Below are 23846 nucleotides of genomic sequence, written 5' to 3' on the forward strand. Positions count from 1 at the left end.
ACTGAATTTCAGATTTTATTCTAGGAGGATATATCTGAATATATATCTGAAAAGAAAAAAAGATGGGGTACGGATAGAAAACGCAAATGTATACCTTTAAAATAAAGGTGAGTATATATGAGCAAACCCTTTACTTAGTATCTTAACCTAATTGAGAAGAATTGGAGACAAGCATATTGAAGAATTGGAGACAAGTTCATCAGTGTAAAGAAAATAAACATTCACAATTTGCAGTCGAGGCTATTTGATCCAAGGCACAAGTCATGCTATCTCTGTCTTCTTATAACTTGCCTTATGATCTCTTCCTTGCATTTTTGTAGTGTTAACATTCAAAAATGCAATTGATGTGGCTGCTATTACACCTGTAGGATGGGTGTTTTTCCCCGACTTAAGAACAAATTCCAAAAGTGGATTATAAATAAATTATTATATTCTTGTGAGCCACTCAGGGTTATATTGCAAGTCTTTTCAAACAAACAACCCACCAAAAATGTTAGGATTATCTGAATGTTACATTAAAAAATGAGATATTTCATGTAAAGTGGAAATAGTAATCTTCCCAGAAAATTGCAAAATGTGCATTCCACATCTAATAAAGGGGATATCCAGAACAATTGTCTTCATACAGTTATTCATTGAACAAAGGGGAACGAGATATAAAGCCTAATGAGATCCAAAAGATAAAATAAGGTCTCAGCCAACGGCAGCACCTGACCAATCTTCCTGGGTTAAAAAGGTTATCTAGACTCAGCCCTGCTTAGTGCTTGGAGAGAAGACTACTCAGAGAATTGTAGTCTTATTGGAAGTTTTAAAAAATCCTAAAGGTAATGATAAATTACATCAATATAATCGTTAAAAAAAAAACCTGTCTAGTCATCAAAAATGGATCAACCTGAGGACATCTTAATCCTTTTATTTCATAAGGTGTTAGTAAATCAAATGGAAACGGGTTTGTCAAATAGGGAAGTCCAATGTAAGAAACTTGTCAAAAAAATAAAAATAAATGAAAGGCTACCATCTCTCCAGAATGCTTGCAGTTATTCAAACTTATAACCGGAAACCCTGCTAGAATGTGTACCACAACTTAGATAATATTATCAAGCCCAAAAAACCACCAAAGTAGTTTCTGTGAAGCATCAAACAAGCTAATAGTAAAAAAAAAAAAATCCTTTGTAAAAAAACAAGAGAATGGCATATAAACTCAGAAGGCATGCAAGGACATAATATGGGTTACAACAAACAACATAATAATTGTGGGCCAATTTGGACTAAGCATTAATGATTAAAATTATAGAAATACCTTCTAATGAAGTTATAAACGGTTGGGTAGTAAAGGAGACAGGGACATGAAAAAATTATCAAGACACTGCAGAGAAACTAAATGAATTATCCTGGAAATGTATGACAATATTCATATTTGAATTAATACACATAGAAACTCTGAAATAGTGACATAAATAGTTCCTTGAATAGTTCCTTGAAATTCAGTTGACAGGACCAGATGGTATTCAGCCACAGACAAGTCAAAATGTATAAATGCTGATCTCTTAACAGTATTACATGTCCTTAAATCAACCTCTATTAGAAAAAGTACTAGAGGAAAATTCATCTTTAATCCAGGGAAAGTACCATAGTTAATGGTTTTAGGGAGCAATGTAAGAAGTGATAGGCTGCTTAGTTTAATATTTGTTTCAAGTGAACTATTAGAAACATTAGCAAAACTTTTCAAGGCAATAGGACAAACCTTGCTGAAAAATAATTGTTTTTATAGAAACAATACTACTAGGTTCTGGTTCTTCTAAAAGTGTCAACAAGTCTCTTCTAAAGGAGACTGCAATGGACATTGTTTACTTGAATTACCAAGTACTGATGCCACTGCTGTTCATAATCCAGAGGTGGCTAATTTTGCTGATTACACCAAATAATTCAAGCCACTTAAAACAGATTACTCAAGAGTTTCCAGCAAGGGGAATTGGCATTAAAATAGCATATGTACTCATAGTGATTTATTTAATATTTTAAAACTGCATTAAAGAAAGTTTTCCTAACAAATAACTTTAAGGAAGTAGACATGTCTTGGTAAATGCTATTCACTATACATTTATGGGACCAAAAAAACCCCACCCATTATCACATGCAGGTTGATGGGATTTTAGGCAGGTGATTGGAAACTGGCTTTGTGATTGTGATGGATGCTCAGTATCAATACTGAACCAGTTTTCATCTCCTACAAAGAAAAGCAAATTCCATGCTGGCAACATTAGGAAATATAAAAGTGCTCTTAAATAACATATATATTTTGCAGCAACATACATTTTGCAGAATCATTCTTTCCAAATTAGCTTTAAATGTCTTTAACAAAATATTTTAGGTTTTGCCAAACTGAACAGTGTGCTGGTATATACTATATAATTATTGCATTTTAACTTCTTGTGTGAACATTTTGTCTCAGAATCATAGAGCAAGTTAAATTGAACAAACAGAAGCAAGATAGCAACCTAGCAGCAACACTGTTCTTTAACAAGACAAGAATAAATATGATATTTAGTATCCGCTTGTTTCTAAGTTCCTTTCAAAACCATAATCAGCTACCTATTGTGTGATTTTGGTATTTTACAAAAAAAATAACATTAGCCATCTATTCCTTTATCTCTCACTGAAAGAGGCATCTCTATGGCATATCTATAAAGTACACACCACTCTTTTCTTTTAGAAAAACACTAAATCAACTTGACTTCAGGTGACCAAATATCAAGGCTAGTTCACTTTTATGAAAGGCATAAGAGACTCTTTTCATTCATGGTAGTTCTAGAAAAGGAGTGCTAAACTCAAGGCCTGCAGGCTGGATTCACGTTTGGCCCTCCCGAGCTCCATTTTCGCTGGCAGAGCACTTGGGCCACAGGTACCCCTGACCAGAGTGATGTCAAGCTGGCTACACCCACTCTGGCCACAACCACCCTGTCCCAGAGGTCAAACACAACCCTGATGCGGCCCTCAATGAAATTGAGTTTGACACCCCTGCTCTACAAGGCATTGCAGTATGCTGATGGCAAAAGCAGGAAAGTCAGGGGAAAAGATTTTGACCAGATCCATAGCTTTGTAAGCTTGGAGGAAACAGAAGCATATCCTTTTCTCCTCTACCACTGTGAAGGTGCACCTTTCAGCATTTTCAAGCCAAGTTTAAAATAGAAATATTGGCCATTTGGAGTCATAAACTAGGCAATTTGAGTGGCCATCCTCAAGGGAGAAATATAATAATGCTCACATGTGTTTACACTTACCGCAGTTTTCTCCTGCAGGAGCCCACCTTGTTACTGAATCAGGCAGTTCATCAAGAAGCCTAGAACCATAAGAATAAGCCACTTGTGAGATTGGGGGCAAAATGGTAATCCTCCCTTTGGAAGCTAACAAATTCTTTGGGAACCAAGAATAGTTAGCAAATCACCCTCTCTTCTGTATTAACTCTTTACAGACAGATATTAGACTACACAGAATTATGGCCAAGAAAATAAATTCACAAGAGCTCCTGCCAAACTTTTTGTAACTGTAAGAGAAGAAATTCCTCCCAGAATAAATTTGCTTTCTTTCCTATTAGAGTATAGATTAATAGCCACATTTTAAAGAGTTCACCTAATTCCTCCTTGTTGCTCATAAATGGATTTTATACACTAGTGGTATTTGATAAATTTGCTATTCCTATTTATTTCTATTCAGTGAGGCTTATTCTCAAGTAAGTGTATGGAATACCAAAATAAGGTAATTCCAAAATTGTACCAAATCAAGAAAGTTTCTTGCTTAATAAATTTCTAAGTTAAACTGTACATTCTTTTGAATAGCAGAGAATGCTATAGCAAAAATTATGCCTACCTACGAATCAAACCAATGTGCCTCTTCTACCTTTTAAATTATTTCTACAAGGTAAGGACTGAGAAAACCTTGGGATTTATGCATATCGCAGCCTTCAAATCTTCTCTAAAATATTACTTTTAACAGGAAAAATTAAAATATTTAAAAAGAGACAGACCAAAAAATGGACCTCAATGCTCCCAATATTTTACTGTTTTTCACCAGGAAGTTTCTAGTGGCTTTCATCTCCTATCCTGACACCATTGGCAGGTGTCATACTATTCAGAAGCTGGCCTGAAGTCAACATGTTTGTCAATTGCTTGCTTATACAGGCTTAATCCACCCCAGCATCCACATCTTTCTGTGCTAAAACAAGTGCACACACACACACACAAACACTCCCATACACAAATTCAGTAGCCCAGAATAAACACATTATAGCCTTTACTACTGGAATGTACTGTACTGATCGCTGGTCTAGATCCCTGTCAGTTCCGTTATGCCTCAAAGGCAGGAATCCAAAGGAAAGAATGCATGGCAGAGGGTGCCCAGCCTCTGCTTGAGCACATCAAGCAAAAGAGAGACGGATCACCATCTTTCACAGTAATCAATTTCACAGTTTAAATGCTTGCATAAAGCTTTGTTTCTTGGTAGCTTTGGAAATGAAAAAAGAAAACTTTTGTAATTCAGCAGTTTTAAGTTATCATTTCTTTAATCTGAGGAAGATTCAACAGCAGACCTATTGTCTATAGCAGAGGTCTCCAACCTTGGCAAAGCTGGCTGAGAAATTCTGGGTGTTGAAGTCCACAAGTCTTAAAGTTGCCAAGGTTGGAGACCCCTGGTCTATATCATCTGCTTTCTTTCAGAGCAAGACTGGCCAGTAATTAAGCATAGCTTTGATAGGAAGTTCTGTCCTACAGTTAAAAAAACACACACAATATCACTAAACTTACTAAGAAAGAGGCAAAAGAAACCAAATGCCTCCTACTGGTCTAGATATGGACCTAGCGATGTATGAGGGAGGGGAAAGCATACTAGCCAAAAGAATAAAATAGTCCATGTGCAAGCAGGTCTCTAAATGTAAGAATCTGCTGCTCCCTTAAAAAAGGCTCATGTACGCTGAATGTTTGTCAGATCTGAAAACAGATACTAAGAGCGCTCAAATAATTATTTGCAATTGGTTAAATCAGAGGCAGACAATTTGATGTAGCTATCCCAACAATATCTTTGTCAGTACAAAGCATTTCCATTTAGGTGGGGCAAGGCAATTGATGTTTGTCAACCTCCCTTCCTTACTGCTGTCTGTCTGTCTATCTATCTAGGTGTCTTTAAGTCAGTTCTGACTCCTGGCAACTTCTTGGACAAGTCCCTGTGGTTTTCTTTGGCAAGGTTTTTTGAAAGAAGTTTACCATCACCACCTTCCTAAGGCTGAAAGAGAGAGGCTGGCTAATGGTCACTCAGCTGGTTTTGTGCCTAAGGTGGGCCTTCTGGGTTCTAGCCCATAACCATATTCCAGGGATAACAGGGAAATACACCATGAAAACAACTTCTTTACTTCAGCTTTCATGCAGCTTTAGATTAGACAACCACAGCAGACCCTGGGAAAATAGCAAGAAAAGTATTTGGGAAAAAAGAAGTTGATGGATGCTTAAGTTTTCCTCTTGACCCACTTCTCATTTTTCTCTGAATCCACTATTGTGGTGTCCAGTATGAGAGCTGCCATGGGCAAAGAACTTAGAATCCCAAGAATCAGATATGCCTCCACTTGCTTCTATCCAGCACTCTCTATCCCATCCACCCAATATGCTTCACCAGGCCACTTAAAGATTTATCAGTTATTTTCACATAACATATTAAACTTCATTCCTTTTAATTGCTGGGTTCCCTAAAATGCCAGGACAGCAAGGATCAAGCCCACAATCCATTTCATCAGCGTTCACATGTGAACACTAATCCCAGATAACAAGGATAGACATTGCACCAGTCACCACAATACACACCCATACGAGGTCAAGATTTTTACACACCCATACGATGCCGAGATTTTGGCAAATATAAGGAGCAAAATGCTATGATGGGGAAGCCAGATTCATTTAACAACCATGTTACTAGCTTAACAACTGCAGTGATTCACTTAACAACTGTGGCAAGAAAGGTTGTAAAAGAGGGCAAAATTCACTTAATCAATGTCTCACCTAGCAACAGAAATGTTGGGCTCAATTGTAGTCATAAGTCGAGGACTACCTGTACAGACATTCAGCCTGTCCTTGTTTAATTGTTTTAAAAATCAATGTACCACATTATGCTTACGCCCCATTGTGGGATCTATGTTGTGCCAAATTATGAGGAGCTGCTTCTTTCCAAGTACAGGTGTTTAACCACTACTTTTGGAACTGTGAAAGTGCTCAACAAACGGTATTCATGATTGATCATCAGTTCTGGCCCTCGCAATATCCCTGTGATCACATGACAGTGATCAGTGTCTGGCTCACAATTTCAACATCACAATAGGCTGCAATCACATGATGGCAATTTCCGATGTTCCCTGCTAGCTTCCCACAAACAGTCAATGGGTAGCCATCAGGAAGCGGTATATGACGTCCTCACTTAACAACTTGCACAGTGTTTGCTTAGCAACGGCAACTGGAACTTTATTGCTAAATGGTGTGGTCACATGACATCACACTATATAATTATGTTACTTAGTACAATTCCAGTTCAGTGCCAATTGTCATTGTTAACAAAGAACTATCTGCAGCACTAATACTTTAAGTGAAATAGACTAGCTTGTCTGTACCAAATCTGGGGTCCTCCTGTTGTTTAAGCTAATAATTCTTTTCATTCCAGAAAGACTAATACCTGCTAGAATCCAAGCCATCTTTGGCAAAAAGCTGGCTTAACACCAGACAACTTTAACTTCACAAATTCTCCAGCAGATGCTTTCTTCATTCCTTTTGCCCAAAATCCAATTAATTGACTTGTCAAATACCCAATATAGTCATTTGGCTTAATACTGCATCTTATCTGACAAAAAATTTACCCTTTCTAATAAAAATAAAGATGTTTCATATAAGAATTGAAAGGGGTGAAAGAGATATACAGATTTACAAAACCTTTTCTCTGCATTAGGTTAGTTAATTTATATAATGTTGCCTCATACCAAGTGTGCTAGTTAATCAGATTAATGGAGAACTCATAACTACCCAAGTATTTAACTTGAGAATAACCAAATCTTGGCATTCAAAACATGGGTCTATAATTTGTTCTTCAATCCACATTAGCAAGATAAACATTGGAAATGATGTTTAATTTTTTTAGTAAAATATCAAGAATCTCAAAGAGCATATATGTGTGCGTATAATGTAAAGGGACTTTGGGAAGGAGATGTACCATCCTTTCATGGAGTTAACAGTTGAGTGTAGAATTAAGAATTTTTAAGGATTACATTGACTGAATACTGAATTGCATTAAGAGGCAGGTAGTGGGGAATTGTAGTGATCAAGAGTTTTAAAGGAGGAAATATTAAACAATACTGTACAAAGTCAACATTTACAGATACAATCTGTATTATCTGCAGCCTGCAGGCTAACCTCCCTCCCTGTCTCTGCAGAGAGCCAGTGCCAAACTGAATGTGCAGATTGATTTCTTCAGAACAAGCCATCCCTATTGTGTACCTCTGTTGTGACTTGCCCTATTTAAAACTTTGCTGCCTTTGCCACTTGTAACCCTCCACTGCAGCATAGCTGGTATATTATGAGCCAAGAACCTGCCTGTGTGGGGCCCAATAATTCACTTACATAGGTCCCACAGTAAGGGCAGAGAGCCTGCCACACAAGTTCCATTTTGCTGGGGCTAATTACATGCTTTCAGGGAAGGAAGCAGGTGGAATTCCAGTTTCCTTTTGATTTTCACACTTACAAATGGCCTTTCTGAAAATACCCTTTAAAAAGAAGGGAATAAATGGGGAAAATAAAATTGCATTCAAAAGCAAGGTACCAAACCTTAAAAATAACACTCACAACAACTTATCAACAACCTTTTTTTGTTATCCAATAGTAATCAATGTCACATACAAACATGTGTTCCATTCAAATTAAAGGTAATTATACAAAGTTTCTCAAACAAATAGAACATTGTAGTTGCAACCAATAATTGTCCAATTGTATTCAATGAGACTTTGCTGCAGGATTGTATTTCAGAGGTTAGTTTGTATTTTAAAAATTCAAAACACTAAGATTCAAGACACTAAGATAGTTCAGCTGTCTTAGCTATCTAAGGCTGTCAAGAAACACTCCTGTACAGACTGGTTTCATCTATTTAAATTAAAGAGATATGCACTACAGAGTAGCGGAAAACGGATGGAAGTTAGGATGGATAGACTTAAGCAATGGGGTGCTCAGAACTGGCCATCTCACAATATTGTTGTGACAGCATGTAACCCCTATCGTTGAAAAATAAGTTTCAAAAGTTTCATAAGAATATATTCCTTGGAGAACAAATGGGATCCAAGCATAGGTGAATACATATAGCACATCTGCAGCAAAATTAATCAGAATGTCTACTTTATGAGGCTCCTCAGAAGAGTTCTCTAGGCTGTGATTGTTTAAGAAAAGTTGGGGATTAATCCTGGAGCCTAACACAAGCACAACCCTGCATGGATCCCCTTCCAGTGACTGGGAATGCATTAATGTTATCTGATCACAATCTGACCCACACTCGCTTGTAGGTAGAGCAACAACTGCAAAAGAATTTGTGCTTCGTCAAGAAAAGGCCTCATCTGTGAACCTCCTGGCAGCTTAGCAGAACCTTCTCCTGTCATCTTCATTAAAGTTGCCAGCTGCTGTCCTTTAACACAGATAATACAAAAGAGGAGAGGGAAGCCATTTAACTCCCTCAGCAATAAGGAGCTTGCTTTCCAGTGGATTTTTACAAAAGGGGATCAAGTATTAATTAAAATAAGAGCAATAAACACCATTAATGTTGACTGTATTCTTGTAATTCTTTCAGAAATGTAACTTAGGGGCCAATGCTTTCTATCCAAAAATGGATTTTATTTCATACAGCTATACTTAGGTTTGCTTTGATTTGCTGAAGGTGGTTTTTGTTTTGGGGAGGGCACGGGGAAACGAGGAATTAATTCTTTACAAAGTGTGATCCCTGCACACATACAATATATACCCCATCCTTTCAACCTGTCCTGCTTTGCAGAGTTAGAGGAGAATATATAATTAAATAAATAACACTAGTTTTTTTACTTTGTTTTTGCAGCCTGCACAGCCTCGGGATGCTTCAAATTCCGCTCCCAGGGTAGACTTCCACAGATCCACTGCAACATACAGTAGCCCAAGGTTTCAAGGTCCCCTCTTCGGGATGGTGCTAAATTGGGGATTTGAAGGAGGAATGAGAAATGATTACTGTGCTAGCTTCCCCATCATCACCACCACCACCACCTCTTTAAAAAAAAGAAAGAAAGAAAGAAAACTAATGCACTAGTTCAGCAAAAGAGGGAATCGGGCAGAATTATACCGTGTTTTTTCAGCTGTCCCAGGAACTCCGCAAGGCCTGTCTTTTGGCTGCAGTCCACAGACAGGCAGCGATTTGTTGCTCCTGGGGAGGGGCAGCTTCCTCACCTCCTCCATCCCTTTGCTTGCCCTGTCACATGAACTTGATCCCCATGGCCTCTGACATGATCCAGACAGCCCATAACCCGGCACCAACACTTTTTTCCAAGAGCCAGGCAGTAAAACAAAGAAATAAATGTCTGCTCCTAAATTGCTAACACATGTTCCAGGAAGTCCATGGGGTCCACATTGGTCATGCCGAGACCCTTCGAGAGCAGACTAAACAGTGATGGCCTTTCCTGCTCCAGTAAACCAGAGATGCTTGATGGCTGACAGCATGACAACAGTGCCCTCTAGTGGGCTTACAACTTGAGCAGCAAAATATCTGCACAAAGAGACAGGAATGCTTTTGCATAGCTTGAAAACATAAATCCCTTGGCTCTTTTTGACTGAAGTGCTCATTCAATTTAAATCTAGCTTTATTTCCAAATTATTAAAAACAAACCATTTATGGTAGGTAGAATTTAATAGCAGAGCTAGTGTAAACCGCAAGCCGTCTTAAAGATATGTAAGTTTCTCAATGGCTCTTTCTAGCAACATGCATCTAAACACTTTATTAAAGATAAAGTAAGACTCCAGGAGACATTAGTTAGACTCATGAGCTAGGATTGCAAGAGAAGCAACACACACATGCACATACCAACACGTAACAATCTTTTTTTTCTAAATTTTTCTAAACAAAAGACAGAATTCTATACTTGAATGAATATATGCATTGTACATACATTCAAAACGATGTTCTCAACTTTGCAATAACAAATGGGGAGAGGATAACACTACAGAAATAAAAAAAATCCATGCTTGGTAGAGATGACAGTATTTATAATCCAAGATATCTGGAAGTCTCTGTATCAGGAAAGCCTGTTTTTTTCCAATTCATAGTTCTGCACTAGGAATCTGGCAATTTAGATCCAGGATGGGATCTAATGTCCCAGAGAGGATGTTCCCATCACTGACCCAACAAGTTCTGTATTTCATTACCAAAATTTCTCAGGTGACTCTGGAACACAATATTTGATTATAAAATATGGAAGCCTAGTCTAATGGAACTAAATCCATTCCAGTACATATGCACAGGTCATTTTTATGATGAAAGCACATAAATTCCTACAAGTTCTGTCTATATTAACTGCTGTTCAACTACTGGATTATGAAAGTCCCTTCAATCTACCAGAATGCTCTCTTATTGTCTTGAGGGTCTCTTTTATTCTAAATTAGCTTTCATTCTGTCCAAACCCAAAAGCATTGCTTGTGATATTAAAATAAACAAAGTCAATCTTCCACATATACAATTGCACTGTAGCATTTTAGGTGAATTCCAATAATAAAAATTAAACAAATGACTGTATTCCCATCTATGTTTATAAGTGCTATCTCCTAACACAATCACTTCACAATTCTCAAAATGTTAATAAAAAACATACCACAGATATGGAGATATCATAGCTAATCTCCTATACAAGAATTGTCACAATTATAGAAATTGTACTTCTTATCTATAAGGAAAGTGTCATATTATAATTAATTCATAGTAAATATCCAGTCACTTAGTGATCTGTAGCTTCAAAAGTGAAACATTAGATAATTTCAATTTGCCCAATTCTGTAAATAAGCAACAATGCTTATTTAACAAATAAGCATTTGTTAACAAATAAACAAAGCATTGTTTATTTTCCAAATTTTAGATGTACAAGCCCATTTTTCTTTGTTATTTTATATTCATGTTAACCTATAGAGAACGAGGTGGCTGGATAGGAGTCACTGAAACAGTAGGCGTGAGCTTAAATGGACTTTGGAGGATGGTAGACGACAGGAAGGCCTGGAGGAACTTTGTCCATGGGGTCGCGATGGGTTGGACACAGCTTCGCAACTAACAACAACAATCTATAGAGTCACAATATTTTGGAAATTAGCATGTTTTCTAAATTCTTCAATCTTTAGGAAAAAGAGAAAGGGCTGCTATTTCCTATATTTAATAGAACTCTGATAAAATCTACATACTAAATATTATTGTCAAAGATAAGGAACAGAAACAGAATTACTGGAGTTCCCAATTTTTATTCTTAAGAAAAGGTAAATCTGTATGTAAGAGGAGAAAATAACATGCTACATCATTTTAAGATGTCATAAACGAAATGACAATTTTAATAATTTCATGTCTGAAAAATGTCCCTCTCTATAATCTAACACTTTTGCAAGCCTATATTTTGCTAACAAAAAGCCAACTTTCATTTAGAATCAGGTTGTGGTCACTTTCTGTAGGCAAATAGGCTTTTTCAACTGGAACTATGAAAAATAGATACTGTATTTTCCAAAGACCAATAGTTTTTCCCAAATAATTTATTTTTAAAATAGGTGAAATTAAAAGTGTAGAATGTTTATTTTTGACTGCTTAACTTTTCCTTTGGAGAGTGTTTTCCTGAATAATTCTAAGTCAAATAAAAATTGTTGTGTGGTAGTCATTTAACAGTATAGATGTACTTTAAATTTCTACATGTTACAATCCACTTTTACCTTATCCCAAAAAGTGGCAATAAATTTAGCAAGTTGAAAACTTTTGCTTTCAAATTTAACATAGAACATAAATAGTTGGAAGGGACCTAATCCAACCCCCTGCACGAGTATTTCACTACTATACCATCACTATACCATTTCAGACAAATGGTTGTCCAGTGTTTAGTGCTTTTTAGTGCCATTTTGCTTTCAACTTAGGTGCCAGGGATAGAACTGGGAGTTTAACACATGCCCTGTTCCTGGAATTAAAGCTATTGTTGGCAACAGTTTCAGAAATAGTGCAATCCTGGCATGGAATGAGATGCAGCCTTGCATAGGAATGAAGAAAATGAACTCGGCAACAGTTTTAAAATACCCAGCAATCCTTCTGATGACATCAGTCTGTAACCATTTCTCTACATGGATCAAAATTTGACCAAGAAAGAGGAAGGGTAAATTCTGCCTCTTATAATTCTGCCTTGGTTTTGTCTGTGACCAATTAGATAAAGAAACAACTGTGATACAAGAAGTCTCTGCTATTAAGTATGAAGTTTCCTTATCTGCAAGGGGCTCTATATGAAATATTTTACAATATATTTCTGAATGGGACAGAATTATTTTTATGGTCAGTAGAAATCAGTTCTCTAAAGATCTTTTTTTTAAAAAAAAAAAAACAGACTATATTTATTTTTAAAGTACATTTTGCCTATTTGAGCAAAAGAGCAAATTACATAAAAATAAATAACTTAAAACTATAGCAAAAGCCTAAGCAAATAAGTTTAATACAAAAAGAAAACAGAGCATTAAAGGCATGCTTATTTTAATATTTCCTTGGCACTGAAAGCACATCAAACTTCTGATATCACAGCTAGAAAATCCTGTCCACACTTGCAGAGATGCAAAAAAAAAAAAAAAAAAGGAGGGGGGATTCCAACGAAGAGTAAACTCATCAGGCTGTTCATGTACAAGATTGGGTCCTTGTAACAGATTCAGCAACTCTCCACAATAAGCCCCCCAAAAAACCCCTCTTCCATACCTAATTTACAGTGCAATGTTGGGCAGATGCTATTCCCTCAAAGCCAGTTTCTCTATTGCAACAACATTAGAGTATCAGGTTGGAGGAGATACCAATACAGTCTGTGATTAGACTGGTGATATCTTCTCCAAAAATGTGTTGTACCATCACCATGAAAATCACCTAAACGATCTGCCTATCTCTGCATTATGTTCACAGAATCATAAATTCAGTTAAATCATAGCTTCAGTATGCAATTAAGTCAAGAGAAAAATGTGCCCGTCCCCCCATACTTTCAATTAAAAACATTTTTTTATCATGCAGGATGTCTCTTGCTGTCAAGGATCTCAGTTTACTTTAAAATCAGGGTGGCTGGACAAAACAGCTTCTCTGTTGGTGAATGGCAGAGCAAATGTTACACTTCAAGTGATTGGCTGTTCTGAAAGTTTTCTCACTCTTGCCTCACTTGCTCTCATAAGTGAAGGCTTCATATATATATATATATATATATATATATATATATATATATATATATATATATATATATATATATATATATATATATATATATATATATATATATATTCTGAACCCGGATAGAATAAGCAATTGGTCTTACAAGTCATGCTTCGGGTATAACTAATCTTGACTACTTCAATATTCTTGATATGGTCAATTGACTAATCAATAAAGCTATATTACAATTGGAGTACTTCAGTGTACTTTCCGTGGGTCTCTCATTGAAAAAGATTGGGAAATTGCAAACTGGTGCAATAGGCCAGGCTGCACATTGGTGGAAGAGAAATCATGATGCCTGTATTAGAAGATCTGTACTACTGGCCATTACTTTAAGGTGCTGGCATCATCTTTTCTACTATGAACTTGCCCTGTTACTCAAATCAGTAGAAGAGGACCTCTTTAAGATCTTTCTCCTACCAGAACCTCATTAAGTACTTTAGAAAGGAAGTTTTTCATCTGACCACTAAATCACACATTACATTCACTGTTTGGCCTTCATTCTCTCTCCGTTTAGGAAGATGTTAAAATACATCTCTTTCACCAATCTTTTGACTTTGTTTTTCATTGTATTAACCTTATTGTGTTTTATTCTCAGTATATTTTAATTGTCCAAGGCCTCCTAAAGCAGTGTTTCTCAACCACAGCAATATTAAGATCTGTGTACTTCAAATCTCAGAATTCCCTGATCAATACACCGACTAATTGCTGAGATAGAGGAACATTGGCTGTAAAATAATAGAAAGGCAAGATATAAACTTAGTAATAAATAAAAAGACAAATTAAATTAAATATATTTTCTAGCCAACCATATTACCCTGTTTTCCCCCAAATAAGACATCCCCTGATAATAAGCCCAATCAGGCTTTTGAGTGCATGGCAATAAAGCTAAGCACTTATTTCAGGGTTCAAAAAAATATAAGACAGGGTCTTATTTTTGGGAAAACACAGTACTAGGCAAGAAATACAATGGTTAGTTAATTTAGCTAAGCAAATTTCTTTCACTGCTTCTTCTATAAATAAATTCTAATCTTTTAATCTCAAAATACAACATAAAAGTAACCAGGTAGAGCCAGAAATTTTGGCTATGGCCATCTAATGAATGGTTTCATAACACTTGGATTTAGTCAGTAAGAATTCAATTTGCGTGGATAAATCCAGATTCTTTTTCTCTTCAAATTTCATACATTTTTTTTTACTTACGATACTGATTTTAATAATACCTTACGTAGCTTTTGTCATCTTGACATTATATTAGTTATTTTTATAGTTTGTTATGTATACTGCTTTTCAGTCCCTGCCCCAGAAAAGCAGCATTTAAATATTTTAACAATGATATTTATTCAGTGTGCTTCTACTTTGATTTACTAGTCTAGTCAATGTAGTAATCTAGTCAATATGCTTGAAAAAAAAAACAGCTGTGCCAGTTCTAATCTGCTTTTTGCTTTTGTTCTGCATTCCAAAACCTTGTATAATCTGCATTTTATTTATTGTCTTAATTTTGTAAGCTGCGCTGTACATTTTTCATAAGAGAAATAATACAAAGAAAAAAAATCCTCATAATAAATTTATCTCAAACTACATGAGACTGTACCAAAGTCATCTCCATCTTGGCTGTTTCACGACTGAATGTGGTTTTGAATACAAGTCTGAATTTCATATTAAACTCCATATATGGAACTGCCATACTCGTATTTTAAGCTACGAACAAGCCTGCTTTGGTGCTGTTTTCCCAAATTAATAAAGCATAATGAGATGTTGATTTGCAGCTCTTTTAGAGAAAGAGTAAAGCTGCTAACATCAGTTCTGTAATTCATTTGTTAACAGAATAGGACAGACGGCACCTGAATTGTCTCACCTTCTATCCTGCCCTGATATACACATGCTGGAACAAATTTAATTCAGACAGTTCATACTCCTCTGATGTCCATCAATGATGGCAAATTAAAACCAGTCTTATGCACTTGGTACGCAGAGCCTAGAGTATTTAAAAGAAGCTCGATATGTTGAGTGCAGTATATCTCCTGAGAAATTAGGTATTGACTGCATGCCTCACTGAGTAGAAAATCTACAAAAATCCATACACAGCATTGACCCAAATATTACTTTTTAACACTACTAACTATGTAACAAATTTTTAAGAGGCATGCTTGATACAGGTATAATTCTCTTTAATTATCAAGAAACAAGCAGGAAAAAGCAACACTATTTTCACAGTGCAACATTTCAAAAAATGAATGCTCAATAAAATGCAGTCAGGTTCCATGATAAAAATAAGGCAATTGTATAGTTGCTTAGAGCTATGGTCTTAAGGACAAGAAATTTAATCTGGAGGAACAGGAGCAAGAAATGCTAAATGTTTATTACTTAAACAGCATTTTTATGAGTTTTCAGCTGTTTTTATTGTATTTATCACAAGATAGTCATAATTCTGCTTTAAAGGCCAAACAAACCTTAGTTATGCATGCAGAACAGAAATATTTCTTTTATTCTCATCTTAGGAACACAGGCGGGTATCATATAATAAGCTGATCTGTTAATGCATGCAGCCCAGCATTATTCATACAGGACTGTTACTTAGGTAAACCAGTGATTGGAGGGGGGTTGTTTGTATAAAAAGCCTGTACTCTGTTTGCACTATATAGGAAGAGTCTAGCAACACCTGCCATTCCCTCCAACATCCTTTTTTTTCCTGCTATTCCCACCCCTCCAAAGAGATTCCGACAGGGAATCCTGAGAACTGGGGAAGTATAGCTCCAGAAAGTTACTGCTGCAGACTAAGGAGATTGCATTTGAGACTCCATTCATCTCCCAAAGTGGCTGCTTTTTTGTGGCTATGATAGGACTGGCCATGGCTCCTCTTCTGAAACATGGGATTTTCGAATTATAGAGTCAGGAATAAGAGTTCTGTTTTTAACTAAACATTCCCTTGTTTAGGAGTGCCAGCAACCCTGGCAAAGAGTCTCTCTCTCACACACATAGCAGGCTAAGGAAGTCTCTAAGTGCCTGTGGAAAGTGAAGCTCATGCCCTTTCCCCCTGAAATGACTCCAACACACCAGGAGTCTCTCTCTCTCTCACCACACTTGTAACGGAAGTCCTGGAAGGTGGGTTCGCTCTTTTTCCTGCAGCAGAGACACACACACATGCACGCTCCAAAGGCATGCCTGAGTCTCAGGGCCGTAGATTCCAAGAAAGAATTCCAATACAGTTCCAGACAGGATTCAGTTCGGACTATCAGTAGCTGACCAACAGGAAGACGAATAGTTGTCTGCCACACCTATTCATCTCTGCCCCCTGCCTTTTATCATGGGGCTTAGTTAGCAGCGGTGGCTCTTCTGTCCTGAGGACCAGCCCAGAGAGTCCCACTGCTCTCCTCTCTTCTGCCTTCCGGGCATCTGGACATCAGGCACAGGGCCCAGCTGTTCTTCCTCTTCCTCATCAGCCACCTCCGGATCTGAGGGCTGTTGACTCTCCATCTGGGGACTAATGGACAGCCCAGGCTCCACTTCTCTCTCTCTTGACAGCTCCATTTCCTCTTCCCCCTCAGAGCTCTCAGATTGCCTTGATGCTGGCCCTGACTCCCACTCTGCCTCATCTGATTCGGCTGCCAGAGGATCAGCGGCTGACAGGCCACAACAGTTCCTATGCTTTGTATGTTTGATTCAGTGTAGGAAAGAATGGGGTGGAAGGAGAAAAACCAGAAAGTTGGTTTCTAAATTAACTGATCAAGAAAGCTCATAGTCTAGGATTGCTTTCACGGCATGTGGATAGTGTGTGTGTGTGCGCGCGCGCACACACACACACACACACACACACACACACACACACACACACAGGCCATGTAACTCTGTTACCTTCCCACTGAAGTGGTACCTATTTATCTACTCACATTTGCATGCTTTTGAACTGCTAGGTGGGCAGGACCTGGGGCAGGAACGGGAGCTCACCCCATTGCATGGTGCTCAGATCTTGAACCTGAGCTGTCAGGTTTCCAGCTGATTAAGCATCTTAACTGCTAAGCCACCCCACCCACCCCCCAGTTATGCTAAATGTAGATAAAATTTGGAAGTAATCAATATTTATTATTAATATCTACTGCCACAGAGAAAAAATGTTTTATCCTCTTAGAAGCTAAAATTAGAAACTATCTCCAAATTGCAGTCAGAGTTTAAAATACATCATCTTTCCCTATAGCTTCAACTACTTACAACAGAAACAGAAAGAAAATGACTTCTGCACTAAAGAAGTACATTCCCATTTACAGTGGGAATGTTCTCTTGTCAGAATACATACTCAATTTTTCCTTAAAATATAGAACAATTTCTCCGTAGGGACTTAACTATAACAAAATAAATATGCCGGTTGTGATTCTATAAGGCCTTTTAACCCTTTTGGCATCCTATCTTATTCTGCAGAAACCCAATTCCACATACAAAAAGAATGTTTCTCACTTAAAGCATCTTCAATAGAAAAATTTGGGAACAAGTAACTCACAGAATACTCTGCCATGAAATTTCAAAATGTTAAATACCACACCAGATTTGATATTTTGAGAGTGCTATTGTTTTGCAAAATGAAAATCTACTTGCCCAAACATTTTTTAGCTCTCAAAAGTTATAGACCCTGGAAGATACATGTACTATTTGTTTTGCAAAACTAACACATTAAATAACATGACAGACCACAGAACTAGAAGCTATAATGCAAGCTTCTTTGTCCAAGCTTAACTTTGTCCAAGAACTAAGCAATAGAGTCCCCCTGTGCCACAGGGATAGCCACCCAATCAGTGGCTACAAATCCCCATTTTTTTAATCAATAATTCTGCATAAAATATTGAAGTTGCTTTTCAGCAAATAAAGATTCCCTAGCTCTAAAAAAACAAACAGTAAAAAAAAAAGCACAGCATCAGTAGACAACAGATTCTCATTCTCCTTATCCCCATTGTCCGGGTCAGAAACTGCTTGGCCATTATAGCTTCTTTAGTCCAAAATGCTTCTGGTAGGTCAAACAGTTCAATTGTTTCAGTATCAGGGAGGCACAAGAGTCCCATTTCATTTCTCCTAATGACCAGCCTTAAATGACTACAGGTCTTAACAGTGCTGGCAAATTATCAAGGCCTTCTACATTACATGGTCAATGGTCCTTTTAATAGAAAAAGCAATAATATATAGTTGTTTGCGCCAAGCAAAACTCGTTAGAAAGTATTAGTTTAAGATAACAGTTCAGGAGCTATTAACAACTACAAATGTTTGCAGAAACAACTCCCCTCCCTCCTCCCTTCCAGTGAGCTGCAGAAGATGAGGGACATGAAAGAAATTCTGCATTTTGTACCATGACTTGCTAGCTGGAAATGTGTTGTTAAAAGTTCAATAAATTTGGAGATGACTGAGTTACGCTGTCATAAGTTGGAATGTGGACCATAAGACGGTTAAAGGAAATCATACAGAGGTGGACAATGAAGAAAGAAACAGATAATGTCATATAGGCACAGCAGGAAGTATTTCTAGGCAGAATTGAAAGAGACCAAGAATCTCAAACAAAAGTCAAACTTTGCCAATAATCACTTTTATTTTTTCATACTAGCATAACATGAGAATTGACTTTGTGTCTTGCTGACATAGCAACTAAGAAAGTCGTGTTGCATTGACCATTATTGATTGAAAGCAATGCAAGCTGGAGTGGGGGGGAGAGGGACACCTACGCCATACCATATATTTTCAATATTGACCTTCCACTCCTTTTGTATGGCTCTTGGGCTGGCTATTGAATTTGGACTGCAGTGTAATAAACAGCTGAGGTTTAATTAATGGTAAATGAATACAAGACACAGGTTATGACTTTAACTAATTAGGGAATTGTTGAATTAAGTCTGCCTTGGAATGCAAGGCAGTACAATCAATACCCAATAAAAGGACTATGTATGTAATTTACCTGCAAATGTGTTTCCAATACCATCAAAGTGAGTTTAAATAAGTAAGATATATGAAAGTCTACCAGAAAAAAAGTTTTTTTTTAAGTTAACACTTCATATAGCTTATAGAACAATGGGAGTAATAGAACTAGTTTAATATGAAAGAAGACCAATCTTGCCCACAGACTCAGCGTAAGAGAAGAAGTAAATGAAACAATCACCAAGCCTAATAACAGCAAAATGATGGACTGCAAGATTAGCAACCTTTGTGGTTGAATGTTTGTTATGAGGAGGTAGGAAACTAAGTCAGGGAGAAGACAGCATGGGAAAGTGATGCATTCTCTTATTGTTTGTGCATACTGGACACACTGAGAAGCTTTATATCAGACCAGTTAACGTTCTAAGTATCCAAATAATCCCCACTAGGAAAGCTTACCTCTCCAATCTGTTTCTCTAGAAGCATGACTAAATTCTAACTTTCTGGAAGGTTTGTGTAAATGCTGTGGTCTTTTAACATACAGTATATTTCAGAAGTGATATTGTGCATTTTCAGCTAGTCCACATATACGGACTTTGCTTAATGACCATTCATTGACTGTTCAGTGACCATTTGAACTTAAGATGATGATGAACAAGTGGTAATTACAACTATTCCTATGCTTAAAATGGTCACAGCGTCCCACAACCATGTGGTCACAATCTGGGTGTTTGGTGAACAATGCATAATCATGACATTGCAAAGTCACCTGGCCCCCATTGGCAACCTTGTTTACCAGCTTCCTATAAGCAAAGTCAGTGGGGAAGCCAATAGGTGGTCACAAATAGTGACATATCACATTTAACAACATTCCAAGATTCACTTAATGACAGCAACTGGAAATGCTGCAACTTCCATTGCTAAATGACACAGTCATATGATATTACATTTTACGATTGCTTTACTTAACAACAGAAATTCTGTTTGCAATTACCATCGTTAAATGAGGCTGACCTGTGTTTAAACTTTTTAAATTCATTATATTGTTGGTTGCCTTAGAATTCAAATCCACTGACGAGCAATCGAAATAGTATGGATATCAGAAAACCAGTCCTCCTCCACAACCGCTGATGAGACAATGACTAGGTTCACAGATAATATCTATCCATTATGTTCATTGAATGAACAACAATGTAGCATATTATGTGAAGTGAAATAAATTCAATCAATCAAACCATACTTGGAATCCCCTACATTTTTGATCTCATAAAATACTTTTGAAATGTTGAAAGCATATTGAGGATTCTTGCACAAAAGGGCTCTGGGAGATTATTTGTTCAAAAAGACATTGTCATGACCAAGTACAGCATGCTATCAGCCACTTCTCTCTAGTACTCCTTCCTACCCCTTCCTTATGTATTTTTGTTTTCCAGGGTAAATGGGTGGATTTTCAATTCCAGGTCCTCCACCCCAAATTTTCCCATCTGATGCAAACTCAGAGGGATGCCTTCTTCATGACTGCCCCAGCTCATTGGAACAGCCTCCCACTTGAGATCAGAGGGATCCCTACCTTTAATTAGCCTTGGGGGGGGAGGGGGGGGCTTTAAAGAGCTGGCTCTTTCCCCAAGCATTGGGATAGGATGGGGGTTCAGCTGCAAGAATGTTTGATCTGGCAGGAAAGAGTACTTTTGTTTGTAACCATGTTTTGGGGGATTGTCACAAGCTGACTAAAGTCACTGTATGAGAGAAGTGGCGTATAAGTCCTGTAAATAAATAACCAATCAATCAGTAGGATACAGCCATCCTTATTTATATGTTCTAGTAATCTTTATACAGCCCATTTGGTTTTCTAAGGAAGTTGTCCTTTGAGGGTGAAACAATGATATGAGAGCATGTTGCTTTTCAATATGTCAGTTTCCAATTTTTAATTAAAATATTTTTAAATATGTAAGAAACATATTTCTTCTCTCTTCTCACAGTTAGGCAGTGAGACTTACCATACCAAGAGATTTCAGAAAGATATGAATTTAGTCACTGAGTACTTGGAAAAGAAGAGACAGGTGGCCTAAGGATGAACTTAATGTAGGCTTTCATGTATGTCAGGGTCAACTGTAGTTGACTAGAAGTCTCACAGTCCCCAATCAACATGGCCACAATAATTAGCACCACATTGTGTAAAATCTCTTTTGCTGAAGTGGGAAGACCCAAGTTGAAGATATCAGAAGACTTCAGGCCAATGTTGGGAGAGAAACCACCTGAGTTAGGAAGTTAGGAAGAATTATTCTGGACTCATTACATAAACATAAGAGAGCAATGCCTTTGAGCCTTAGATAGGCTTTCCCGGGCAGAAACTGCCAGTTTGGGCAGATTCCTGTAAAATAGGCATAGAATAATAAAGTAGCTGATTTGAGCTCTACATATGTGGATCTAGTTATTCATGCCTGACAGCCAATCACTATCTCTCAGACTAATCTAGGGGATGTAGCTATGTGATAAATTTGGAGAGAGTATTTTCTACTGCCTTGAGCTTCTGGAGAAAAAAATGGGAGGCAAATATATTGAATAAAAAAATATTACAGACTTCTACAAGCAATCCTCAATTTACAACGGTTCATTTAGTGATCATTCAAAGATACAACGCCACTGAAAAAAGTGACTTATGACCATCTTTCACACTTATGACCAGTGGTGGGATTCAAGTAATTTAACAACCGGTTCTCTGCCCTAATGATTTCTTTCAACAATCAGTTTTCCAAACTGCTCAGAAAGTTAACAACCGTTTCTCCCAAAGTGGTGCGAACTGGCTGAATCCCACCACTGCTTATGACCTTTGCAGCATCCCCATGGTCACGTGATTTTCATATGGATACTTGACAACTGGTTCATATTTATGATAGTTACAATGTCCTGGAGTCATGTGCTCCCCTTTTGTGAAGGCATGGAACTGCCTTCTGGCCTAAGAAGCACACAGTAATAATAATAATAAATAATAATAATAATAATTTTATTTCTATACCGCCCTTCTCCCGAAGGACTCAGGGCGGTGTACAGCCAATTTAAAAACACAAGACACAACAATAATTAAAAATTAAAATAATTAAATAGATTTGGCCGATTTAAAACCCCAAAAATTTAAAATACCCCAATTTAAAATTATTAAGTTGATAGCCCGGCCTGGCGGAACAACAGGGTCTTCAATGCGCAACGAAACACCCGGAGGTCGGAGATCTTGCGTATTTCCGGGGGCAGTTCATTCCACAGGGCTGGGGCTCCCACAGAGAAGGCCCTCCCCCTGGGTGTCGCCAGCCGACATAACTTGGCTGATGGCACCCTGAGGAGACCCTCTCTGTGGGAGCGGACTGGTTGGTGGGAGGCTATTGGTGGCAGAAGACGGTCTTGAAGGTACCCGGGTCCTATGCCATGGAGCGCTTTAAAGGTGGTAACCAACACCTTGAATCGCACCCGGAATACCACTGGGAGCCAGTGCAGCTCGCGCAGGAGGGGTGTCACGCGGGCACAACGAGTTGCGCCCATAACCACCCGCGCGGCCGCATTCTGGACCAGTTGGAGCCTCCGAGTGCTCTTCAAGGGGAGCCCCGTGTAGAGAGCATTACAATAGTCCAGCCGGGAGGTGACAAGGGCATGAGTGACCGTGCGCAAGGCGCCCCGGTCCAGAAAGGGCTGCAACTGGCGGATCAGGTGAACCTGATAAAAGGCCCCCCTGGCCACAGCCGTCATATGCTCTTCTAAAGACAGCCGTGCGTCCAGGAGGACACCCAGGTTGCGAGCCCTCTCTGTGGGGGGCAAAGATTCACCCCCAATAGTCAGCGATGGCACCTGCTGACTATATCGGGACGCCGGCAGCCACAGCCACTCGGTCTTGGACGGGTTGAGTCTGAGCCTGTTCCTCCCCATCCAGACCCGCACGGCCTCCAGGCAGCGAGACATCACAGCAAGGGCATCGTTGGGGTGGTCTGGGGTGGAAATGTACAGCTGAGTATCATCAGCGTACAGATGACACTTCACCCCAAAACCACGGATGATCTCACCCAGTGGCTTCACATAAATGTTGAACAGAAGGGGCGAGAGGACCGACCCTTGTGACACTCCCCATGCGAGATGCCTCGAGGTCGACCTCTGCCCCCCTGCCAACACGAACTGCGAGCGGTCGGAGAGGAAGGAGGAGAACCACCGCAGAACGGTGCCCCCTATTCCTAACCCTCTTAACCGCCGCAGCATGATACCATGGTCGATGGTATCAAAAGCCGCTGAGAGATCTAATAGGACTAGGACAGAGGAGCAACCCCTGTCCCGAGCCCTCCAGAGATCATCCACCAACGCGACCAATGCCGTTTCTGTGCTGTACCCCTGCCTGAAGCCCGACTGGCACGGGTCTAGATAGATAGCTTCATCCAGGTGCCCGGGCAGTTGTCGTGCCACCACTCTCTCAACAACCTTCGTCACAA

General features: G+C 38.4%; 1 protein-coding gene across 1 annotated transcript in view; it reads right to left on the bottom strand.

The window, feature by feature from the left end:
• The window catches only part of VRK2 (VRK serine/threonine kinase 2), a 48699-nt gene that overhangs the window by 6910 nt on the left and 17943 nt on the right, over positions 1–23846 (bottom strand). The window contains exons 8-9 of the mRNA XM_070947494.1: positions 9102–9222; positions 3282–3340 (exon numbers count right to left, since the gene is read on the bottom strand). Of these exons, the coding sequence (XP_070803595.1) occupies positions 3282–3340; positions 9102–9222 (180 nt within the window). The remainder of the gene's footprint in view (positions 1–3281; positions 3341–9101; positions 9223–23846) is intronic.

Source organism: Pituophis catenifer, unplaced genomic scaffold (assembly GCF_029215685.1).
Source record: "Pituophis catenifer annectens isolate HBS135680 unplaced genomic scaffold, rPitCat1.0.hap2 SCAF_1, whole genome shotgun sequence".
Classification (NCBI taxonomy): domain Eukaryota; kingdom Metazoa; phylum Chordata; class Lepidosauria; order Squamata; family Colubridae; genus Pituophis; species Pituophis catenifer.